The sequence below is a fragment of the Acomys russatus genome, chromosome 11 (assembly GCF_903995435.1).
Source record: "Acomys russatus chromosome 11, mAcoRus1.1, whole genome shotgun sequence".
NCBI lineage: Eukaryota > Metazoa > Chordata > Mammalia > Rodentia > Muridae > Acomys > Acomys russatus.
The window spans coordinates 7853763-7877212 of NC_067147.1; the positions used below are offsets into that span (position 1 = coordinate 7853763).

At 50.0% G+C, this 23450-nt stretch overlaps 1 protein-coding gene across 1 annotated transcript in view; it reads right to left on the bottom strand.

Moving 5' to 3' along the window:
- Positions 1 to 3291: 3291 nt before the first annotated feature.
- The window catches only part of Cnnm4 (cyclin and CBS domain divalent metal cation transport mediator 4), a 41952-nt gene continuing 21793 nt past the window's right edge, over positions 3292 to 23450 (bottom strand). The window contains exons 2-7 of the mRNA XM_051152801.1: positions 12820 to 12963; positions 12390 to 12524; positions 10961 to 11130; positions 10606 to 10702; positions 5176 to 5357; positions 3292 to 4299 (exon numbers count right to left, since the gene is read on the bottom strand). Coding sequence (XP_051008758.1) covers positions 4102 to 4299; positions 5176 to 5357; positions 10606 to 10702; positions 10961 to 11130; positions 12390 to 12524; positions 12820 to 12963 — 926 coding nt within the window. The 3' untranslated portion in view covers positions 3292 to 4101. The remainder of the gene's footprint in view (positions 4300 to 5175; positions 5358 to 10605; positions 10703 to 10960; positions 11131 to 12389; positions 12525 to 12819; positions 12964 to 23450) is intronic.

Here is a 23450-nt window from a genome sequence, read left to right on the forward strand (position 1 = left end):
CATGGTCCTTAGCACCTAATGCTAGAACAGAAGGAAACAAGTCTACATTTTAAGATCTAGCAGTGCTATAGAGAGGATAAAGAGAGATTGAGGAGCCGACTGCCTGAAGTGAAGACCATCAAGGAAGCCTTCCCTAAGGAAATGACATTTGAACAGAGGTTGAAATGAAACGAGGAGCAAGCAAGGTCTGGGGAGAAATGTCCTTGGGTGGAGGTGACAGCACAAAGCTGTCGGTGGGTGTGTAGCATGGGCTCAGCACCAAACACATCTGGAACGGACAACAGACGGATGCTGTTTCTTCCCATTCCTGTGCACACATGTCTGTTTTGTTACCCTTTCCTCAGGAACATTCTCTTTGTTGCCCACCCAAGTGCTTCCACCCCCACCCCCCTACCCCTCACCACCCCACCCCCCATCCCCACCACTGGCAAGGTCATCCCTCACAGCCTTGGCTGGCCTCCAGTTCATGCTCCTGCTTCCTTCAGCCTACTGTATGTTGGGATGACGTGTGGCAGCGCGTCCAGCTCGACCAGGGCATTGGAGAAAGGATGGCAGTTGGAGACCACCCAGCTCTCTAGAGTAAAACCTTGCTCCAAAAACCAACCAGAGCTGGGTGTGGTAGCACACACCTTTAATCTCAGCATTCAGAAGGCAGAGGCAGGCAGATTTCTGTGCGTTTGAGGCCAGCCTGGTCTACAGATGGAGTTCCAAGACAGCAAGAGGTACATAATAGAAATGCTGTCTCAAAACAAAAATTACAGGGCACGGTGATGCATGTCTGAAACCCTAGCATTCAGGAGACGGGGCAAGGGGTGACCATCTAATGAGACCAGCTTGGACTCACTGTCTCTCAAGCACTGTTGGGGTGATCTTTCTGTGCAAAGGTAGTCTTTGTATATTCAAATGCTGATTTCTGTACCAGCAGAGAGCTGAGTACAGATCTGACTTTGGTATTGTTAAGCATCGCCTACTTCAATGCTTTGTAAAACACTCCCTCCAACACCTTCTGATTGGCTTAATAAAGAGCTGAATGGCCAATAGCAAAGGCAGGAGAGGAAGGCAGGACTTCCAGGCAGAGATAGGAACTCTGGGAAAGAGAGAGGTGGGAAGGTCACCAGGCAGAAACAGGAGGAAGACACCGTGCTGGGACTAAGATTGAGCGGTAGCGGCCACATGGTAGAACATAGATTAATATAAACCAGACAATTTAAGTTAAGAGCTAGTCAGGAAGCAAGTCTAAGCTAAGGCCAAGCTTTAATAATTAATAAAAGGTTCCCGTGTCATTACTTGGGAAGCTGGTGCTCCAAAGAAAGTCCTGTTTTAAAGCACAAACAAAACAACCTTTGTTGATTAATTGTTGAGCTTTGCTTGAGTCTCTGGCAGGGGGACCCAGGACTGCACATGCTAGCTTTCAGTACGTGTGCTTTCCACAGAAGGGTTCCACAGCTGCAGTTCTGAGTGACACAGTGAGAAAACCCTCTGCCAGCCGTCTCAGGAGATGGACACTAACCCTGAAGTCCATCAATGTACACACAGTGATCTCCATGTGCTGTGAAACAACATGATCCCACTATTGCATGGAGCCCAAACAGCCCTCAGGCCCCAGAGAGGGAGGGAAGAGGGGCAACGTGCTCATTCCAGTGCCCTGTTCCACCACTCAGAGTCCCATGCCATCTGATTTATTTGCCCTGCGTGTTTGCCAGCAGCTGCCACTCTGCAACTCTTGTGGCAACTGCTTTGATTATAGATATTTTGTAAATTACAGCTCTTCTTTCATTTCACTTCCAAACAGTTCCAGAATGCTCAATGTCCTTGAGCTGTCACAAGTGACAGCCAGCCACTTCTGTCTCTACAACATGCAGCAAAGAGTCCAGAAGCAAAACACCCAAGTTATATGCTCACCAAGGCTTACATGCATTTCATTTTTTATTACCAATCAAAAATAAATTCCATATATTGTTTAGCAAATATTATCATTGTTTTGTGACAAAAGACACAAGAGTCATAACAACAAAACTCCCCGAGAGTCAAACTCATAACAATGCCAAAATAAATCACAAAAAATATACAAATTAAAATCTTAATGCAAAATAAATAGGAGTCATTTGCTACGGCGGCTGTTACTTGCCTACCCACTTGGATGCCATCTGCAAAGTCTTCCTTACCTGGGAAGACATGCAGACCAGGCCAGTTCCAGGGTATGGCTCAGCCCAGGAACCAGAGGTTGGAAGAGGAAGTGAAAAATTGCACTGGGAGGACAAAGTCATCTGACCAGTAATATTTGGAAATAATTATGACCCTCTGCAAGAAGTGATTCTAACTGAGGCGGGGGAGGGGGGCCTGCCTGTCGATGGTGACTGTGCATGCGGAGAGGTAGCTGTGGAAGTATGCACACCTGCTACGCTTGCCTCACACCCACCACATGGTTTTGCTCTACCTGGCACTTAGGTCTCTCAGGAACACAGCTGGGTATCTCCTTTAGGGACCCAAGAGCATGCTGCAGCTATAGAAAACTAAGGGTTTCTTAAGGAACTAGAGATCTGGTATCTTTTTCCCTTGTATTTGAAAACCACCCTCTTCTCCAGGCTTCTAGGAGTAAAGTCTGTGAGTGGAAGAGACCTTTGACTAGCCAGAGGCACAAGATACCCTGGTCCTAGGAGTTAGGATGCTCTGGGTACAGAGACAGCAGAGAACCTGGGGTGACAGGACTCCACTGGCTGAGCAAAGGAGTGCATAAATATTACACAAAAGGCCCGTGGCCTCGCTTGCTTGCCTGGATCTTACACCCCAGCTCCTATTCTTCCCAACAAAAGGGTGGATGTGGCCCTTGCTCCTCCAGCCTCCCACAGTAGAAGCTGGAGCTCTGTCCCACGGCCTGACTCCACTCAGGTTTCCCAGGTTGCACTGGGGTAGGTAGGGTTTCACGTGGTGTGCATCACTCCACAGTGCCAAGAGTCCAGCCCCCGCTTATCATCCACTGCCCTTTCACTGGGGGAGCCTCAGGCAGGGGGACCGCAGGTTCTTATGTACACTCCTCCCTGCCTGGGCGGCAGTAAGTGGAAAATGAGGTCAGGTGATCCTCAGCCAGTGACCTAGGCCAGGCCATGATGGCCCAGCACTGGAGGCTCCCAACGTCCTGTCCCCAGTCCCTAGAGGGATGAGGAAGGAGGTAAGAATGGGAGTCAGGGAAGAAATCTTCCTGGGTGAACTGCTGAGCCTCTACTCTTCTTGCAAGTATGGGTGGTAGGTAGTAACTGCTAACACAGCTTCAGCTGGAAAGCACAGGAGTGCCCGACAAGTTACCTCGGATGTAGGCTGTCCCTTCTGAGGAAACTTTTGGTAAAACAGAGGGCCTGGCCCAGAAGGCCAAAGACCATGCCTAACTCGAGCCAGGGCGTGGGTCTCAGCTGAGTCCTGACTCACCAGGAGAGCCTGTGGGCAAGGTTCCAGGAGATCGCGGCATCCGACGGTTGACAAGAGTAGACGTTATTCCTCTGTGATGCAGGCCGGGGCCATTGTGTCACCTCTCAGCCTCAGGAACCTCAATGCCTGAGTCCTGGCAGTTGATGTTTCGTTGGGACCGCTGCTTCCCAAGTATGACTTCTTCCTCCTGCAGGCTCCAGGCCCCCAGTGCTGCAGAGGAGTAGCTCCGAAAGAGACACACACAGGCTGCAAGATCTTCTCTGGGAACAGGTTATGGCTCTTGCTTCCCAGGGTAAGGAACCCTTCTCCCCTTTTAAAGTTTGTGGGGTTTCTTGGGGGAAAAAAATTATTTTTACATAAAGTTCCTTAACCCTGTCTTCCCTTCCCGAAATGATATTTAAAAAGAGGAGCAATGAGCCTAGCTTAAAAATTCTCTCAGTGTTTAAAAAACAAATAAACAAACAAACAAACCAGCCTTCGCTTACTAGTTGGGCTGGGCAGGCATCATGTCAGAGTGAGGTCCCCATCTGCAGCCAGGTCCCCTGGACAGGGGTGTCTGGTCACTCAGTTATGCAGGATCTCAACCTGTACCCCTTCTAGCCTAACAGGCTCCCTGACTTCATGTGGGCCCACTGGGGAGACCCCCGCAGGGTGGGCGGGAGTCCCCGGGCCCTCCTGTCAGATGGCCCCCTCCTGGGAGGCTCTGTGCAGCAAGGAGTTGCGTTCACTGAGAAGAGTCGTGGTCTCATCCACCACAGGCAGCTCAGACTTCTCAGTAAAGTTCTCTGAGCAGGTGGCACAGCCATCCAAGGGGAGCTGAGGGCTGTTGTCCATGCGGGAGGCCAGCAGCCCATTCTGGTACTGCTGCCTTGTGATCTGAAGAGGGAAGAGGAGAGAGAAAGAGAAAGAAATGAGCATGAGGCGCAGGGGCTGAGATGTAAAGACGCAGCTAACCAGGCCAGGAGAGATGTGACCAGGCGGTGGCTTCCAAAAGAGCTGGGAGGAAGCATGTTCTAGGGGCCAGCAAGAGGCATTAGGTGGTAAAGGCACAAGCTTGGGAACCCATGTAGAAAGTGGATACAGAAATCTCTTTGTTCTTTATCATTTGACAGACCTATCTACTACCTACCTACCTACCTACACACACACACACACACACACACACACACACACGCACGCACGCACGCACGCACGCACGCACGCACGCACATATGCGCACACGCACACACACGTCACCACCACCACCACAATCTTCGTCAATTGTCATAGCCAGGCATGATGGTACATGCCTGTAATCCAGGACTCAGGAGGTTGCAGCAGGTTTTCAGAGCTTGAGAGGCCAGCCTGGATTACACATTCAATGGATTAAATGTTCAGACTGTGTCTCAAGAAAACAAAAATTCGAAGAAGCGGGGCTAGGAATGTGGTTCCCTGGTACACTGTTGGACCTGAGAGAAATACAACAGGTGACATTCTTTTCTTTTTCGTTTTTCAAGACAGGGTTTCTTTATGTATCCTTGACTGTCCTGGATTCACTTTGTAGACCTAGCTGGCCTGGAACTCACAGAGATCCACCTGCCTCTGCCTCCCTGAGTGCTGGAATCACAGGCTTGCACTACCACACCCAGCATTATTTAATTTTTCTTAAAGAAAAAAAAAGTTCAGGTCTGGACTGCCCATGCTGGCTCCAGAACAGAGCCATCTAAATGCATAAGGCAGGACAGGAGAAGTGAGAGACTGAGAAGGACTTACCTTAATGTACTGCAGGTCTGTGAGTGCCCGGACACTGAAGTCAGACACATACTGGCCCAGAACGCAGCTGCCAAACTGGTTGCTGCCTGGCAGGGTTGAGGAGGGTGGCACGTCCGTGCTGCGATCTGGGTAACTGAGGGAGGCTGAGCGGCTGAGTGGAGTCGGGTGGGCTGGGGACCGGTCTGTGGGGACAGCACATCATTAGCACAGATCCTGCCCTAGCCCACCCCAGCTCGTGCCTGACCTCAATCACGGATGTTAGGAACTCCAACCACGTCTGCACCAGGACCAGGACACAGTTCTCAGGGGCAAACAGGAGTACACACAGAAGCTCTAACTGCACTGGGCCATGGAGTTAGTGTGCTTAAATGTGTCACATGATAAGTATTAAGAATGCCACCCAAGCAAACCAACCAAAAAGTAAAATCCAAGACAATATTTATGGCCACAAAACACTTAATTAGTCAAATATAACACAATGATTTCCCACATGACAGACAAACGACTATCCTGTCTAACACCAACTTATACCACGTGACCTACACTTAAAAATAATAAAGTGGGAGAGGGGCCGGAGAGATGGCTCAGTTAAGAGTGCTTGCTGTGTACACATGAGGACTGGTGTTCAGATCCCAGTAGCTATGCATCAAGCCTGGAGTCCTGCCAACACCTGTAACCCTGTCATCAAGGGACCTGATAACTTCCAACTTCTACATAGAGACTCAGAAACCCATACCCGCAGACACACATAAATATCAAGGTTAAAAAAAAAATTTTTTTTTTAATTCAAGACAAGGTTTCTCTGTGTAGCCATGGCTGTCCTGGAACTCTCTCTGTAGATCAGGCTGGCCTCGAACTCACAGAGATCTGCCTGCCTCTGCCTCCTGAGCACTGGGATTAAAGGCGTGCACCACCACTGCCCGGCTAAGTAAAATAAATTTTCTAACTTTTTTGAAGCAGGGCCTCATTACATAGCACAAGATGGCCTCCAATTCATAATTCTCCTATCTACCTCCTAAGTGTTGGGATTATAGGTGCACAGTACCGTAAATGCCTTAAATTGTATATTTTAAAACAAAATACATGTATTAAAAGGAAGAGCACATGAGTTCAGCCGAGTGGCACATGCCTGTGGTCCCAGAACTCAGGACGCTGAGGTGAAAGATCATGAACTTTAGGCTAGCCTTAGCTACAAGGAAACCTTGTCTCAAGAAGAAGGGAAGAAATCACTTGCATTCTCATTATGAATCTGACCCTGACAACATGATGCGTGTCAGACCCTACGATGCTCTGAAGAGGGTCAAAGGTGAAACACCAGCCCTAGCAAAGGAATGGGGTAACAGGCCCTTGTCCTAGAAAGCCAGAGGCTACAGAGGTGGCACAGACCTCCCACCCAAGCGAGGAAGAAAGAAACTGAGGCACTGAGCTGTCCCCATCCTTGGCTCTTAGCTCTGAGCACGCTTATAGAACGCTTATATGAAGCACACAGAGACGCCAGCTGAGAAGTGGGAGCTGGCTGTGAGCTGACGGGAGGGGGCTGCCACAACAGAGGAGACAGAGAAAGAACGCTGGACCCAGTAGCGCCTCAACGGACCAGTGCAGCCTTTAGCTAAGTAAGGCTATGCAGAGGATGGCCATGTGCAAGGAGCTAATGCACACAGAAACTCTCTTTACGTTCTGGGAGCACTGGTGCTATTACTTCATATTTTCACACTAAGCACCAGCAAGGTGGCTCAGCAGGTAAAGACTTGGCATCAAGCCCAAGGACATGAATTCAATCCCTGGGGCCACAGAGTGAAAGGAGAGAACTGACTTCCACAAGTTGTCCTCTGACCTCCCGTGTGCACATTTGCTTGTACACATATACACACACGACTGTAATAAATTAAAAATATTTCCTATTATTTATTTGAATGACAAGATGCTGTTTAGTTACTTTTTTGTTTTTTTGTTTTGTTTTGTTTTGTTTTGAGACAGGGTTTCTCTGTGCAGCCTTAGCTGTCTTGCTTTGTAGATCAGGCTGACCTCAAACTAACAGCGATCTACCTGCCTCTGCCTCCAGAATGCTGGGACTAAAGGCGTGCGCCACCTTAGTTACTGCTTATTAACATAACAGGAGCTGAATTTGTTTGCTACAGTGCTGGGGATCAAGCCCAGGGCCTGGAGCACAGTAGCCAAAAGCTCTATTGCCGAGTGGTCGAAAGAACTGCATTTAAAGTTCTCAGTCCTAGGTGCATGCATACCCAGCCTAGGCTACATAGTGAGTGTGAGACAGTTCAGAATGAGGCCAATCCTGAGAAGAACATGAGTATTGTAAGGTGCCATGTAGCTGCTGGGAAGCAGACCTGGCACTCTACAAAAGCAGCTCACACTCGTAACTACGGAGCCGTCTTTCCAGTCCATATTTTAACTTTTTTTAAATATTAAAAATTTTAAAGTATTTTATGTATGAGTGATCTGTCTGCATGTACACCTGCACACCAGAAGGTGGCATTGGACTCTATTCTAGCTGGTTGTGAGCTATCAGGTGGTTGTTGAGAATTGTACTCAGGACCTCTTAACCTCTGAGCCATCTCTCCTGCCCTTTTGTTTTTTGTTTGTTTGTGTGTGTGCAGGTGCATGCATGAATATGCATGTGGGGATGTGTGACTCCTGGAGGTCAGAGGGCAGCACTCAGCCACCTCACTCCACCACAGAACCTGGGGACTGAGCTCGGGGGCTGCGAGGCTGTGTGGCAAGAACTTTTTACTTTCTGGGCCTTCTTGCCTGTCCTCTGATGAGAGGATTTATGGAAAAGTGTCATCTTTGATACAAACGCCAGGATTGCCGCTACAGATGTATAAACTCCTGGGCGTCCATGAAACAGGAATAAGACCAGGGAGGTAGGGAGGCTGAAGTCAGTGAGTGACAACCAAGTCACCATTTCATTTATTATTTTAAGATGAGGGGGTGGGGAGGGGGCAGAATAGCACACAGTGCACTGTGAAACATTAAGAGAAAAATTCACACGCAAAAAAAAAGAAAAATTGAGGGAGGGGGCTAGGCATTTAGCTCAGTGATGTCTAGCATGTGTGAGGCTTCGGGTTCCATCCCCAGGAACACACAAACACATACATACATACACACACATGAGAAGAGACAGAGACAGACAGACAGACAGAAACAGAGACAGAGAGACAACGCTGAGAGAGGCTTTTGTTGTTGTTTCTTAAACAAACATAAATCTAACTATAAATGGGAACTGACTGAATGACTTGTCGAGTTTTATAGCTGCCAAGCCTGGGTTGGTCCAGGGCTCAGCAGCAGGGTCAGAATCTGAGGGTGTCTGGGTCTTTCCCAGCTGTGGTGCATGTGTGGACCTTCAAGCTGAATGTCTCTAACTGCTCCCACGATTCCCAGGAGAGGCCAAGTCAAGAGACAGCACCTGCCATTTGGCTTTTCCTGAAGTATGAGTGTCACATTTTAGTCATGACAGAGAAAATAGAAATATTCTAAATTGGTTCTGTCACTTAATGCCAACCAAAGCTCTGTGAACTGGGCCCAGAATTGGTCCCATTTTTCAAGTGAAAGGAACAAGACAGAGCCGGGGTTTAGCTAAGAACAGTAGACCCAGACTTAGAGGCGGGGCTTGATGCTGTGGAGCTCTAGCCTCACTCCTTAGGCTGTGTATTAGCATGAGAAGGCCTGAGAACGGATAGGATGGCGGCCTGTGAGTGGGTTGGAGCGAGGTGCTGGCCAGCTGGGCTTCGTTTCCTCCAGGCTACAGCAGGGTCATGGTCTGAGCCGTGCATATGTCCCTGTGTCTCCTGGATGATGCGTTATTGGAGCCTTTGGTAAGGCTCTTCCAGGACTGTGGCACACAGAGACAATATCCATTAAGAGTGCCCAGTAGGTAGGGAGTCCTCAGGTGCCTGTGGGAGCCATTAGTGCAGCTACAGTACAAAGCTCTAGCAACAGGTGGCGCTGTGCACTTCTCTAGCATGCCTCCGTTACCTGAGAGCCAGGAGAGCAGGGAGTTCAGTTTGCCAGGGGAACACCCCACCAGCACGGGAGGCACTGGAGCAACACAGAGGAGGAAGTCAGTGACCTGGGAGGGGTCACCCATCACAGGAACAGGATGGAGAGGCATATTGAATGGGCCAGGCTACCTTGAGCAGGGGAGGGTGGGAGTGGGACACATTTTAATGGGAAGGGTACTCAGGATAGACCAAGGAGCCCTGTGTAGAAAAAGTGTGCCCAGAGTCATCTCCCTTGGGCCTTCCAGCCACTCTCTATATCAGCACTGGGCAGAGTCCGTTATATCCCCAAGCTGTTCCAAACAAGATCTCCCCAAACATTAGCTGCTGCACCCCTACTATCTCAGCATCAGGAGACTAGGGCAGGGGAAGGAGGAGTTCCAGTTACAAAAAAATAAAACTCCCGAAGCAACAAGAGAAGGGTGCTCTCGGCAGGGGCAGGTCAGTCCCCCTTAACCCAGACAGGTTCAGGCAAGCTGCGCCTGCTCTAGAGGCCAGCTTATTTGTCCCCAGTCTTGACCCCAGAAGCCTGGAATACCACGGCTCATCATAGTGCAAGGCAAGAATGGCAGAGGCTAAGCTGTGTGATATTCATGGAGGCCCTGGCCCTGTGCGTGCTTCTTGTCAAAGGATAGTGACAAGTGTGATACAGGGATTCCCCATGAGTGACAGTCTGTTCTATGCCTAGAGCATACCCTGTTCTAGACACCAAAGACGGCTTTTATTCTTTCCCCTGAAGTAAGCTGGCACACAGTCAGAGTGTCCACACAAGGCAAAGCCCAGGACAGTGAGACTTGCTGGAGTGTTGAGGTTCTACCCATCCCCCAAAATGACCTCCTAAACAGGGGACAGCTGAGCCACCCAGGGCCAGAGGTCATCTTCGGGGGCACCCAGCTCCTTATTCTCAGAACCAAACCTGACCAAAAGCAGTAGCTGAGGCCCGGAGAAGCCACAGCCATCTACAGCTACAGCATGCAGGCTCTGAGCTACTGCCCACCACCAGGACTCTGTATGCCCCCATGCCCAGTTCTGTGTCCTTCACGTGCCTCCTATCCTGCCCTGATCCTTTAGCTGCTGATGCTCCATCCAGTGGTGCCCTACTGGTCCATTCTAATCTCATCATGCTGTCAAAGGCATGATCGTTTTAGTTTCCAAAGCCCGTGAGCTGCCTGGTCCCTGATCATTCATCTCTGTGTGCAGTCTTTCCCACAGCAGCTGGTCCCCTCGCTCCCTCAGGACACCCTCTACTCCTCTCTTGCCCTCGAAGGCAATTTGAGGAAGGCCTTGGAAGGCCATTCTGTTCCCATAGGCCTGCCAACCCTGGCCCCTACCTGCCTCCTTCTGCTATGAGCCATCCAGGCTGCCCTGAATTTACAAGTGTCAGAGGGTCACAAGGACCTGGCCTGCCACTCACCCGAGGGGGCCGCAGACAGAGCCATGGTCCCATAGTACGAGAAGGCGCCCGTCTCAAACTTCATGTTCTCCTTTCCTGCTTCCACTTCCACCTTCCCCTGGAGGAACATGGGGTTAGGGTTACAATGGGGCTTGGAGAGATGCCCTGAGGCCTGTGCGGCAGCAGGAGAGGGGTTAAACGGGGCATCTCCACAGAACAGAGAGGCATGAGTGCTGGCCCCAGAGCCCTGCAGCATTCAAGGCCTTGACCTGTGGGTACAAGAGCGGCCTCTGGGGGAGACTGTGGGCAACGCAGAGCAAGCAAGCGCAGGTTCCCGGGTGTAGGGCGGGGTGAGTGGCCAGGGCCGGAGGCTCACCTGCAGGACGAGGATGAAGTAGTCGGCCGGCCTGTTCCGGGTGTACAGGTAATGGCGGATGCAGTGCTTGTTGTGCTCGTCAAACCTGAGCTCCTGAATCACATCTGGGTACTTGAGCAGCCGCAGCAGAATCTTCTCTGATATCAGAGAGGGGCTAAACTGGGGCACCTCTGCAGGAGAGAGAGGGGACTTCACACGGGGCTGGGACCAGGCAGCCCTGGATCTCGGCCACTGCTGGGCTAACATCTAAGTGGCCATGGCCACTCTGTACTGAGACGGCTTCCTCCCTGCGTGGCCCGTGTCTTCAGTCTGCACCTACGGGACGGGCTCCACTTGGCTTCTGCTGCTTCGGTGGCATCTGTCAGCCTACATGGCTCCAGGACTGACCGTCACCACCTTTGGCAGATTACTGAATGTATGTGTCTCAGTTTTCTCAGCAGTAAGATGGGGGCGCAACTTTCCTGGCTTCGAGTTTAAATGGCTAACACGGGTAGAGCATTTAGACACATTCTTGGCTTGTGCGTGTTAATTAAGTGTTCCTACAAAAGGGCTAGAGAGATGGCTCAGTGGTTAAGAGTACGGTCCACTCTTCCAAAGGACCCAGGTTCAATTCCCAGCACCCACATGGCAGCTCACAACTGTCTGTAACTCCAGTCCCAAGGGATTTGGCACTCTTACAACAATGTACATATGCCGGACGTGGTGGTGCATGCCTGTAATCCCAGCACACAGGGAGGCAGCGGCAGGAGGATCTCTGTAAGTTCAAGGCCAGCCTGGTCTACAAAGTGAGTCCAGGCTACACAGAGAAACCCTGAAACCTTCAAACCCTGTTTGAAAAAACAAAACAAAACCAACAATGCACATAAAATACAATTAAATAAATTATTTTTTAAATGTTCCTACAATTACTGTTCTGTGCATTGACAATGACTAGCAAGAAAACACAAAGGAAAAGAAATTTTTTGCACCTTGCCCCTTTAGCAAGTGAGCCAGAAAGGAAGCTGGAGTCAGAGTGAGAGCACGGGTGGGCAGTGGTTTTCTGAACTGTCCCAAAGGGTGCTTTGAATTAGAGGTGATGAGAGAGAAACGCCGCTGATTACACGTGAGCGCTGCAAGAACCAGCATAGCACACAGAGGGATGCTGGAGGGCTTCCCCGCAGCAGGCTCCTCAGGGCAGGTGAGCAATCCAGGAGGAGACAGACTGAAGGGCCCGCCCAGGGCTTGCTCTGTAAACTAACTAGATTGTTCCTGGAAGTCTGTGGCAGCCATGAATGGTGAACAGACCAGAGAAGGAAGAGGGAGCTAGCTACCTGGGCCTCTCCAAGGTGATTGTGTCCTGCTTTCGTAGGAGGAATGGCCAGAGGCCTGGGGTTACTCCCTCTGTCACTGCGTCCCCACCCACGGTGGAAGGTGCTCCACACAAGCTCACCTGTGGCCAGGAAGCGATGGGCAGCTAGAAGCAGCTGAGGTGAGATTTTCACTTTGAGTTCACTGTCAGTGTCCTTGAAGGCAGAGAAGTCGCGCTTGTTCTTCACAGATACCCGCTTCCGGGTTCGATTGTCCGCTGTAAGGAGACAGGTCTGCAACTGAACCACTGACCCCTGAGACGTGGGACCCAACCCCCTAGTTTTCAGGCCTCTCTCCAGTGAGGGAGGGGTGTGTGGAACAGGCCCCAGGCAGGAGAACAGAGGAGGCCTCCTGTCACTGTGCTCAGCACTATGTGCCCTCCTCACCTCGCCGGCTACTTGGCCTGGCTCAGGGCAGGGCCGCCACACCCCGCCACTGAAGCCTTCTATGTAGGGTTACCAAACTTGAGAGACACAGGGGGCCTCTGGGCCTGTGGAGAGGGCTGAACTCACTGTACATGTCCGACTCGTCCAGGATCTCGGACTTGATGATCTCCTCGATGACATCCTCCAGGGTGACCAGGCCCAGCACCTCGTAGAAGGGGTCACCCTCCCCCTCGTTGTTCACCTTCTGCACAATGGCCAGGTGGGACTTCCCTGTGAGGACAGCAGCACACTAGGTCAGACATCAAACACTGCCATCACATTTAGGGTTGAGTCACTGGACGTCCCTTTCCAGGTCCCTGGTGCTTCTTCTACAAGCAGACATTGCTCTTGTGAACAGGAAGACCCACAGGAGTCGTAAAGGCATCGCACTAAGGACCCTTTGCTTGAAGAGGATGGAAACAGGGTGTGGTGACTCATATCTGTCATCCCAGTGCTCAGGAGGTGGAGGCAGGAGGATTGCTGCAAGTCTGAGGCCATCCTGGGCTACACAGTCAAACCCAGGCCAGCCTGAACTATACATAACACCCCTGTCATAAGAAGATGAAAGAGGAGGAAGGGGAGGGAGGAGGAAGAGGAGGAAGAAGAGGAAGAAGAAGGAGAGGAGGAAGGAAAAGAGGAAGAAGACGATAGCTACCACTACCACAGGAGGGTAAAAATGACAGGCTCTCCCTGGTGCTGCCTGCCAGGGGCTCCAAGTCCTCTGGTACAAGGCCATAAGAAGCCCGTGGTCAGGGGCATGTATATGACATCTAGACAGAGGGCCTAGCACTGCCCAGGGTCTCATGGGCCACCATGCTCAGTTCAGTCACAGTTCTGCCTAGCAAACTCCCCTGTAGGGACCCAGGGATGGCCATAGTGTGCAAAGCCAAGGCTCTGCATCTCAATACCACTAACAAGTGAACTCACTGTATCAGGCCAGGCCCACAACCTGAGGCAGCTGGGAGGTGGGTGAGTGAGAAGCACTGCAGGCTGAGAGGCTTCCTAGGCTCCCTATGAGGTGCCCACCTGGCTCTCATACCCCAGGGAGCAAAAATGGAAACAGCCAAGAAAGGTCTGAGCACTATAAGAACGGGAAGGTGTGCTCTTTAGGGCACGTGTACACACCCACCTGCCACCCACCACACAGAGGCGGCTTAGAGCTCACTAAGACGATAGCCCTGGGGACCTCTGCAGGTTAAGTCTGGGTCTCCCACATGGCCTGCCCCATCCCCCAAGCTCATGCTCAGGCCTCACGGTCAGGCTAGGATTCATTTGAAACACCCTTGGGAGGGGGTGTTTGCCAGGGTTCTTAGGCCACAGACAATGCCTCAGTCCAAGGAGAGACTCTTCAGAGCCCCTAAGAGGCCCTTGGTGAAAGCAGGGAGAATTGAGGGCTCAGGAAGAAAGCTCTACCCACATGCCAAGGGAGCACTGCTTTGGAGGGGTTTACATACATGCCAGCCACTACACACAGAGGTCTTAAGCAGAGCCATAACTGCACCCAAAGACAAATTCCCTGGCACCTGTCTAGAGAGGAGCCCACAAAGGCAATATATCCGCCATAGCCAAGACTGTGGTATCCGACCCCAGGACCTCTTCTCACTGAGGAGTTGTCTCTAGGGAGCAACGTGCCCAGGGGCTTGAGCTATGCCAACTAAACAGAGCTAGGAATGAGAGAAAAGCAACTTTAGGCATCTTTCAGGCTGGTACCACCCTAGTGGTGATGGCCAGTGTGGGTAGGAAGAGGCCCTCACATTCAGCATAGCTGGTGGGCAGGTAACAGGAACACAACAGTGAAGCAGACGAAGACAAAGCCAGCTGTCCCAGAAGGAAGGGTCTAGACATTCCACTCCTAAGAATGTATCCTACAGAGCCAACTGTCACAAATGCACAAACACACAACAGCAAGGGTGACTGTCACAGCCTTCTTAACACCCCAAGAGGAACTCTCCTACATCAACAGGCACAGCAACCCTGGACAGGAGCTGCAACTGCTCCCAGAATGTCAGTGCTGGACGGACAAACATGGAACAGAACCCCACATGACTCTTAAGTAGCAGACCAAGGTCGTCAGCTGCACAGGCATGAAGGGGTATAAGAGCCTGAATTGGCCCAGAAATGTCTAGAAGTGCTGATGGGACCCTATTTTGACAATGTACGGAGTTTGGGTGGGGGATTCCTTTCAACCCTTTCCCTGGCCCTCACTGGACTGTTCCATCAGATGAGTGTGTTTGAACTGAAGTCTGAGAAGTAGCTCATAGCGGAGAAATGTGTATCAGGTGTCCCCGAGCTCTGGGCTTCATCCTCTGCACTGCAAAACAAAACCTGAAAGAAAAAGTACAAGGACAAAGGGAAACTGGTGGGAGACTTTAGGGTGAGCAAAGATCTTCTGTGTCTCACAGGTCATCATCATCACCACCTTGGGTTTTTTCATTTTTCTTATGTGTGTGTGGGGAGGAGATGTGATGTGAGTGTGGTGGCCCACAGAGTTGAGAAGACACCAGAGTCCCTGAAGCTGGAGTTATGGTTGGTCATAAGTTGTGTTGTTGGGACTTGAACTAAGGTCCTCTGCAGGAACAGTGAGTGACTTAAGCACAGAGCCATCCCTCCAGCCTGCATCTTGTGACAAGGTTTGGGGAGCAGCATCTTGGTAGGACTGGGATTCAATTACCATCCACCCCTCGGTGAGTTCCTGGAACAAGCCACCTTAATACAGTCATGGTTATGCTGGCTGCCAGGAAAGGCTGGCGGCTTCCCTACAGGCAGAAGTGCCCACAGCGGATAGAACAAGCTGGTCCCCGAACAGGCACCTGAGCTGTCTTGACCCTACCTCCGCTCTGACGCTCTTTTGTGGGACTCGTTGCCACACCTGGGCATCTTCTGGTAGGTCTGTATGTATGGCAGTCACCTGGTAGGTAATGGAGCCTTAGGAAAACACTGAACAGTCAGCCCTGTTCAATGCCAAGAATTCTGGACGCTGGCCCAAAAGATGGCTTGCCCACTGGGCCCTACAAAAAGGTTCCTGGCTAGGAAGCCATTCAGCACCCTCTGCTGGGCCAGCCCAGCCTCCTCCCCACCCCCAAGGCTGTGTGCCTTTTTCTATTCTGCTTTGCCTAAGGGGACACCTGTTTGTTTTCCACAGAAGAATCTCCTATTAAGGTCATCAGTGACTTTCAATGGTGAGGTTTCAGTCTTAGAGGATCTGCTAGCCAGGAGTCCTTTCTCCCCCTCCTGGGAACCTCTTTCTTGTTGGCAACAGACACTGCTGTGTCTGCTGTGTTCCTGGTCCCAGGGCTTCTTTTTTCTCTGATCTCTAGTTTGTTTTTTAATTTAAGAAAATTATGTGTGTAAGTGGATGAGTGGATGGATGGATGGGTGGGTGGATAGATGGATGGGTGGATGGATGTATGGATGGGTGGGTGGGTGAATGGATGGGTGGATGGATGGATGGATGGATGGGTGGGTGGATGGGTGGATGGATGGGTGGATGGGTGGATGGATGGGTGGGTGGATGGATGGATGGATGGGTGGGTGGGTGGGTGGATGGGTGGGTGGATGGATGGATGAATGGATGGATGGATGGGTGGATGGATGGATGGGTGGGTAGATGGGTGGGTGGATGGATGGATAGATGAATGGATGGATGGATGGGTGGGTGGGTGGATGGATGGGTGGGTGGGTGGATGGATGGATGGATGGATGGATGGGTGGATGGATGGATGGGTGGGTGAGTGGGTGGGTGGGTGGGTGGATGGATTGATGGGTGGGTGGGTGGGTGGATTGATGGATGGATGTGTGGGTGGGTGGGTGGATGGATGGATGGGTAACACATGTATGCTTGTTGCCTCTGGAGGCCAGCAGAGGGCATCAGATCCCCAAAACTGGAGTTACAGCTGTTGTGAGCAGCCAGCTCCTTGTGTTCTGTTTTTGAATTAAAGTACACTGTGTAGCTTAGGCTAACCTTGGACTCATGCTCCTCCTGGCTTATTTTTTTTTAAGTGCTTGGTCCTCTCTGACCTCTCTCAGTGCTGGAGGGTTGAGTCATTGCCACTGGTACCTTACCTAGTTACTTAAATAGTCATGTGTCAAGATATCTCAAAAACAAAATACAATAAAACAAAACAACAACAAAAGCCCTGGTTTTTTGAGGCAGGGTCATATGTAGCTGAGCCTTTTGGAACTCCCTATGTGCCCTGAACTCCTGATCCTCCCAAGTGCTGGAGTGACAGGCCTGCACCACCCTGCCCGGTTATATAGTGCTGGTGTCCAAACACAAGGCTTTGTGCAGCTTAGGCAGGCCTAACAATTGTGCTACATTCCCAGACTCTAAGTACAATTTTGTAGCCCTCTCCTATGTATGCCCCAAATCTTCTATCCAACTGCAAGCTCAAGGCTCAGCATCTTGAAGCTAGGGTTCAGCTAGCTCATGTGCCCATCTTTCTCATCTTTCTCATGAGCAGTTATGACAGCACCATTTTGTCCTTTCAGTGAGTGAGTCACGCTGAGGCAACAGTGAGCTGTGCCTCCTCTCTTTCCCTATTCCTCTTCATCTCCTTAGCTGCAGAAGAGAGGAAGTGAGGGGAAGGAGAAAGGGAGGCAGAGCTGAGAAGAAACCATTTTAGCCTTTAGTAATTTTGAGGTTTCTGTGCTGCTGATTTACCACTTCAATAAGTCCACTAGGCGGAAGGACATCAGTGGGTTCATCACCACTGGCCACTGTATGAGAAGCAACAACCTGACAGCCAAGAGGTGCCCACCATGGCAACAGTGGCATGGCTGTCACAGGGTAACCAACCACCTTCTGATTGGATAGGAAGCCTGCTCCAAAGTACAGAATTCATGTCTGGCACAGTAAACCGGTCAAGAGCCCTCAGCTGGGGAGGTCATGTGCTCAAGCTGAGGCTTAGTAGAGTTGTTTGCTTATTTATGTTTATACCCATGGCTTTGTGATGCTCTCGACCTTAGTCAGAGAACTTTTTACAGTAGGCAGCAGTTAGTGTAGAGATTCATTAACTGCTCAAAGTGCTGAAAGTGTGACTGAGAGTGCTCAGCCCTAAGTGGGACAGCCCCACAACACCCACCACCACCAACAGCCGAGGCTCAGGGAACCTCATGAAAGATGAGGTGAGAAGAGTGTAAACGCTGGAGGATGGAGAGGAGAGCTGTGAGATGTGGTCGTGTGGACAAGGCATGGCCAACGCACTCATGAACTCATGTGAGCTATGACTGCCGGCACAGGACTTGCACACGGTTAAGCCGGCAAAGCTGGTAGGGTGCTAGTACTGCAGTAGATGGCCCCACGCCTACGTGCATATGGCCAGCACCAACTGGACTTACTGGGTTTCTTCTTTATTTTTAAAGACTTATTTATTTTTATTTTGTAGGTATAAGTGTTTCGCCTGCACGTATATATATGTGCCACATATGTGCCTGGCAACCAAGGAGGGCAGCTGATTCCCTGGAACTGGAGTTGCAGATGGTTGTGAGCCTCCGTGTAGGTGCTCTGCCACCTCTTTACTCTTAACTACTGAGCCATCGCTCTAGCCCCTGTATTATTTAAAAAACAAAAACAAAACAAAAAAAAACTGGGTGCCCTGGCACAGGCCTGTAATTTCAGCACTCGGGAGGCAAAGGCAGAGGCAGGCAGACCTCTGTGAGTTTGAGGCCAGCCTGGTTTACAAAGTGAGTCCAGGACAGCCAAACCCTGTCTCGAAAAACACAGAGGGGGGGAAGTGAATGCACTGTATCTATGTATGACATTCTCAAAGAATAAAAATATTTTTAAAAATAATAATACAGCAAACAGATCAGAAGCTGGAGATGTAGCTCAGCATTAGAGTTTTCCTAGTTGGCCAGGGAGTTAGCGTTTACCTAGTTGGCCAGGGAGCACCATCCCAGCACCATGAAACAAAACACAAGTAGGCATATCAACTCAAGACTTGCATTTACAGTTTTCATTATACAAAGTGCGACTCTAACATGGAGGCTTGTTTTAGTGAGCTGCCTTCCTTCATTGCTGATGGTCGTTCAGCCAGATAACTGGGCTTCACTGTGGCTGAAATAAGAAATGAAGGGCATTTAAACAGACCTAGAAGCCGGGCGTGGTGGTGCACGCCTTTAATCCCAGCACTCGAGAGGCAGAGGCAGGCGGATCGCTGTGAGTTTGAGGCCAGCCTGGTCTACAAAGTGAGTCCAGGACAGTCAAGGCTATACAGAGAAACTCTGTCTCAAAAAACCATAAAAATAAATAAATAAATAAATAAATAAACAGACCTAGAGCTGAAAACCCCACACTTTTCAAAGTAGTATTTGTTAAAGAAAAACAACTGAGAAAATGTAATAAATGTTTATATTTGGTTAGGCCACATGTATTGGTAGCACTTGGCTACTTCTGACACAAATCAGCAACCTCATCTGGTGTAACCTGAGGCTGGGCCTTTCCATTACTGTCTGTTCCTACACAGACAGCCCACATTTCCACAACTGCATGAATTGTGTAATCAGAAGGAACACACAAAGTAACTTTAAGAAGAAAATAAAAAGACGGCACTGTGGGGGAGCTAGAGAGATGGCCCCGAGTTTCAGAAGCTATAGCTCTAGGACGTTTTCCATCCTCTTCCGGCCTCCACAGGCACCTGCATACATGTGCGCATGCACACACACTGGCACATACACATAAAAAAAATTAGAAATTAAAACCATTTAAAAGCCCCAACGTTCTAAGGGCCACAAGATGGCTCGCTGGGTAAAGGTAGGGCCAAGCCTGATGACTTGAGTTCAACCTCAAGAATCCACAGGGTAGGAGGAGAGATCGGACAACAACAGAGTCTACACTGGTTGTGCATTATAGCACACACATGCCCACACATACAAATAAAACAAAATACAAATAAATAACGTAAAAACATTCCTGCTTCTCAGGGACTTCCTAAATGAAAGGGGGCAACTGAGTGCGTAAGACCACAAGGATGAGGCATCTTGGAATCCTGGCTGTCCTCAGTGTCTCAGGTCCTACCTTGCTTGTGGCAAGCTTGCCCACCCTACCCATTACTGACCTCTGTCCAGAACTAGCCAGAAGGAACCTTACCCTCCCCCAGACAGCCACAGGTGAGCCTCCTCCAACCCCCACCCATGGCCCTGGTTCACATGGAACGGGTTAAAAGCGAGGGACAAGGTGAGAAAGGACCTACAAGCCGAGTCCCTTTGCTTCAGCTTTCCCGTGTCGCATCGGGCTTTGTTTAGTTTGGTTTTGAGACAGGATCTCATGTAGACCAGGCTAACCTTGAAGTCACTATGTAGCTTGTGACGACCTTGACTTCTGATGACCCTGACTGCCTCACTTCCCAATGCTGGGCTTACGTGAGTATGCAACCGCGTCAGCTTGTAGCACATCTGTGTTCTCTGCACAAAGCCCGCACACATCCCCTGAAGGGTTGGTGATACCCAGTCCAGACTTTGCTGTTTCCTCCCATAGCACCTAGGCTTCTGGCTAACCACTGTCCAGGTGCTCCAAACTCTCATCCAGATTTTAAAAGGAGTGTCTATGGCCCTAGAAGGCCAGAACCCCACCCTGCTCAACGCTTATTTTAATAAACTGCCACATCCTCCTCCCTTCCATAAAAAAAAAAATTTTTTTTTTACAACCCGTCAAAGACTATAAGGAAATGTGTTACTCGGTTCTGGGTTCCAAAGTCCACAGGGGCCCCATTAGCGCCAGCTACTTTTCTCCGAGGGAAGAAACAAGGACCCAGATCATACAGGGATCTTACGACCAGAGACAGCCTCCTTAGCGGCCCATCATCGGGTCCTGGGTGCTGACTTGGTGATGAGACACCATATAGCCTTGGGTCACTCACTGGTCTGCACTTACAGATGGCTGGACACACTGGCCTCCTGGCAAGCAGCTTCTTTTTCCTCCCTTTGCCCAGGCTTGAGCAGGATTAATCTGGCTATTAATAGTGCTGACCTCAGGCAGCAAAGGGAGCAGCCGCCCTTCCCGGCACAAAGGGGTGGGAGAGGAGTCAGCCAGAGTGGACAGGCACCTTGCCTTCCCACCTGGGACGACTGAGAGAGTCACCCATCATCTTAGGCTCACCTACATGGTGACCATTTTCCTCCCGGGCCAGGTAAATGACCTGGCAGAAGCTAGGAGATACCAAGAGGCTGCAGTTCCCCAGAAGAGTGCCCGCACCCACTGTGCTCCGTCATGCTGGGTTTCCAAGACTGCAAGAAGACAGTAGGAGGCTGGGGAGATGGCACAGTTGGTAAAGTACTTGCCTTGCAAACACAAGGACCCAAGTTTGATCGTATCTAAAGTAATTATAGTTAATCCTAATACATAATAAAGAAGAAAGTGGGGTTGTCTGAGCACTGAGAGGAGGGCCAGTACCACTGACCCACTGGAGCCACGAGAGTGGGCAGGCTAGGGAGAAGCATGACCAAGCCCGTTCTCCCTGAGTATACCCAACTGTCCAGGCTGTACCACAGGCTACGGGGGATCAGGAGCAAGCTGTGGTTTCACATAAAGGCCTTCAGTTCACAACCGTCTCACCTTGGCCATTGAGACATCAGAGGTTATTTTATCCACAGCTTGGAGCTGGCCTGGGACACCCATGCCAAGGCTGGCCAGTCACCACCGACAGGAACACTACAGAAGCCTTTCATTCAAGCTTTAGTGATTCTGCTTATTATTGCTACGTGTGTGTTGGGGGTGGGGAGGCTGGAGGATAACTGTGGAACTGGGTCTCTCTTTCCATGTTTACATGGGCTCCAGGATTCTACCTCAGGTAGATCAGGCTTGGGAAACAAGAGCCTTTATCCTCTGAGCCATCACACAGGCCCACATTTTACTTATTTTCAATATGACGGTCTCATTTTGGTACCGAGGCTCCCCTCAAATGCAGAGCTCTGGGATCAAATAGTCCTCTTACCCTGGCCTCTCTTACAGGCCTATGGCAACATGCCTGGTAATAAGACTGTAGTGACTGCAGCAGTGCTCTACTGGACAAGCCAACAGAGGCAAAAGGATTGCCACAGGTTTGAAGCTAGCCTGGGCTACAGTGAGCTTCAGGTCAACCAAGCTAACCTTGCTTTTAAAACAAACAAAATAAAACCTTCAGTTGGCACCCTCCACTCACGCACACGTGTGTGTGTGTGTGTGTGTGTGTGTGTAATATCATATTACAAATCTGATATGTGAATCAACAGGAAAAAGAGACTATTCACTGAGAGGCAATGAGCTAACTGGGCCAGCCAGTAGCACTGCAAGCCTGTACAAACCCACTTAGAAAAATCACAAGTGTGGTTTGCGTTTAGCCCCTAAGCCATCACTTTGGCCCTTTTGGGTTTTTTGTTTTTGTTTTTTTGAGACAGGGTGTCCATCTGGGTGGTCTGAAACTTTGTAGCCCAGGCTGGACTGAAATTTACTGCAATTCTCTTGCCCACAAACTTACTTTTAAATACAAATATAATAAATACAAATTGACCCAAGGAAATGCAAGTTTTAAAAATGACCCATTAGTCTGTTGTTTTGTTTTGGCAGTGCTAGGGACCCAACGCAGTATACTATGGGTTGGGGGTGGGGTGGGGTGTTTCGATTTATCAGATCTGTACTCTGCATCAGTAGGACTCATCACTACTGATAAGGAGCTTAAATGTTTTCTTCAGGAACATGGTAGCATATACTAAAATACACAATGTGCAGGACCTTGGACTCAGCCCTTTCTTCCACTCCTAGGAAGTGACTTACTACTAAGGAAATACCCACATAGTGTATGTGCAAGGTGTAGCCAAGAAGATCCAACCAACACTTAGAGCACAGAATTGCAGCAGCTAAAAAGGATGACTCAGACCTAAATTTATTGAAGGAGCGGGTGGTTCACAGTATGTACAAAACAAGACAAAAAAGTTATAAACAATATAGAAGCTGGGTGTGGTGGTACACGCCTGCAATTTCAGCACTCAGGAGGCAGGGGCAGGAGGATCACCACAAGTTCAAGACCAGCCTGGATTACAGAGTAAGTTCAATGTCAGGATGGACGACATAGTGAGACCGGCTCAGACACACAAACAGTAAGGACAGCAACCAAAACCAGTGTAGGAAGAATGATCATTGTGCCGCGCTGTTTTATACTGGCATTTTATAGTGGCATTTTATACACCATTTGTCTTCTTGCTTTTACCATAAGAAAATGATGAGAACACCACTTTCACGAGGAGCCACGGAAGGCAAGGCAGCTTCTTTCTGGCTTACTCAGGCAATATAACAAAGGCCAGCTCAAAACTAAGTCAAAAGGGCTGGGCATGGTGGCACACTTTAATCCAAGCACTTCGAAGGCAGAGGCAGGAGGATCTCTGTGACTTCAAGGCCAACCCCATCTATATATGCAGCTCTAGGCCAGCCATGGTGGCACAGGGAAACCCTGTCTTAAAAAGCAAAAGAAAACAAACAGAAAGAAAAAAAAATACAGCATGCCCCTTAGCATTGCGGATTCCAGAGTTCCTGGACACCAGGTGTGCTATTGTAGCACACCTGCCTTCTCCCTCCCTAGGGACAGACAAACCATGACCACGCTTTTTTCCTAATGTGACTAATGCTACAGTAAAAACCCCTGTTTAAGCATCTGTTACCTGACTCATAGGAATGAGCCCCCTACATTTGTAAGAGCAGAGTTACCAGGCCCAAGGGCTCTCACAGTGGCACCCTGAAGTGATCCCCG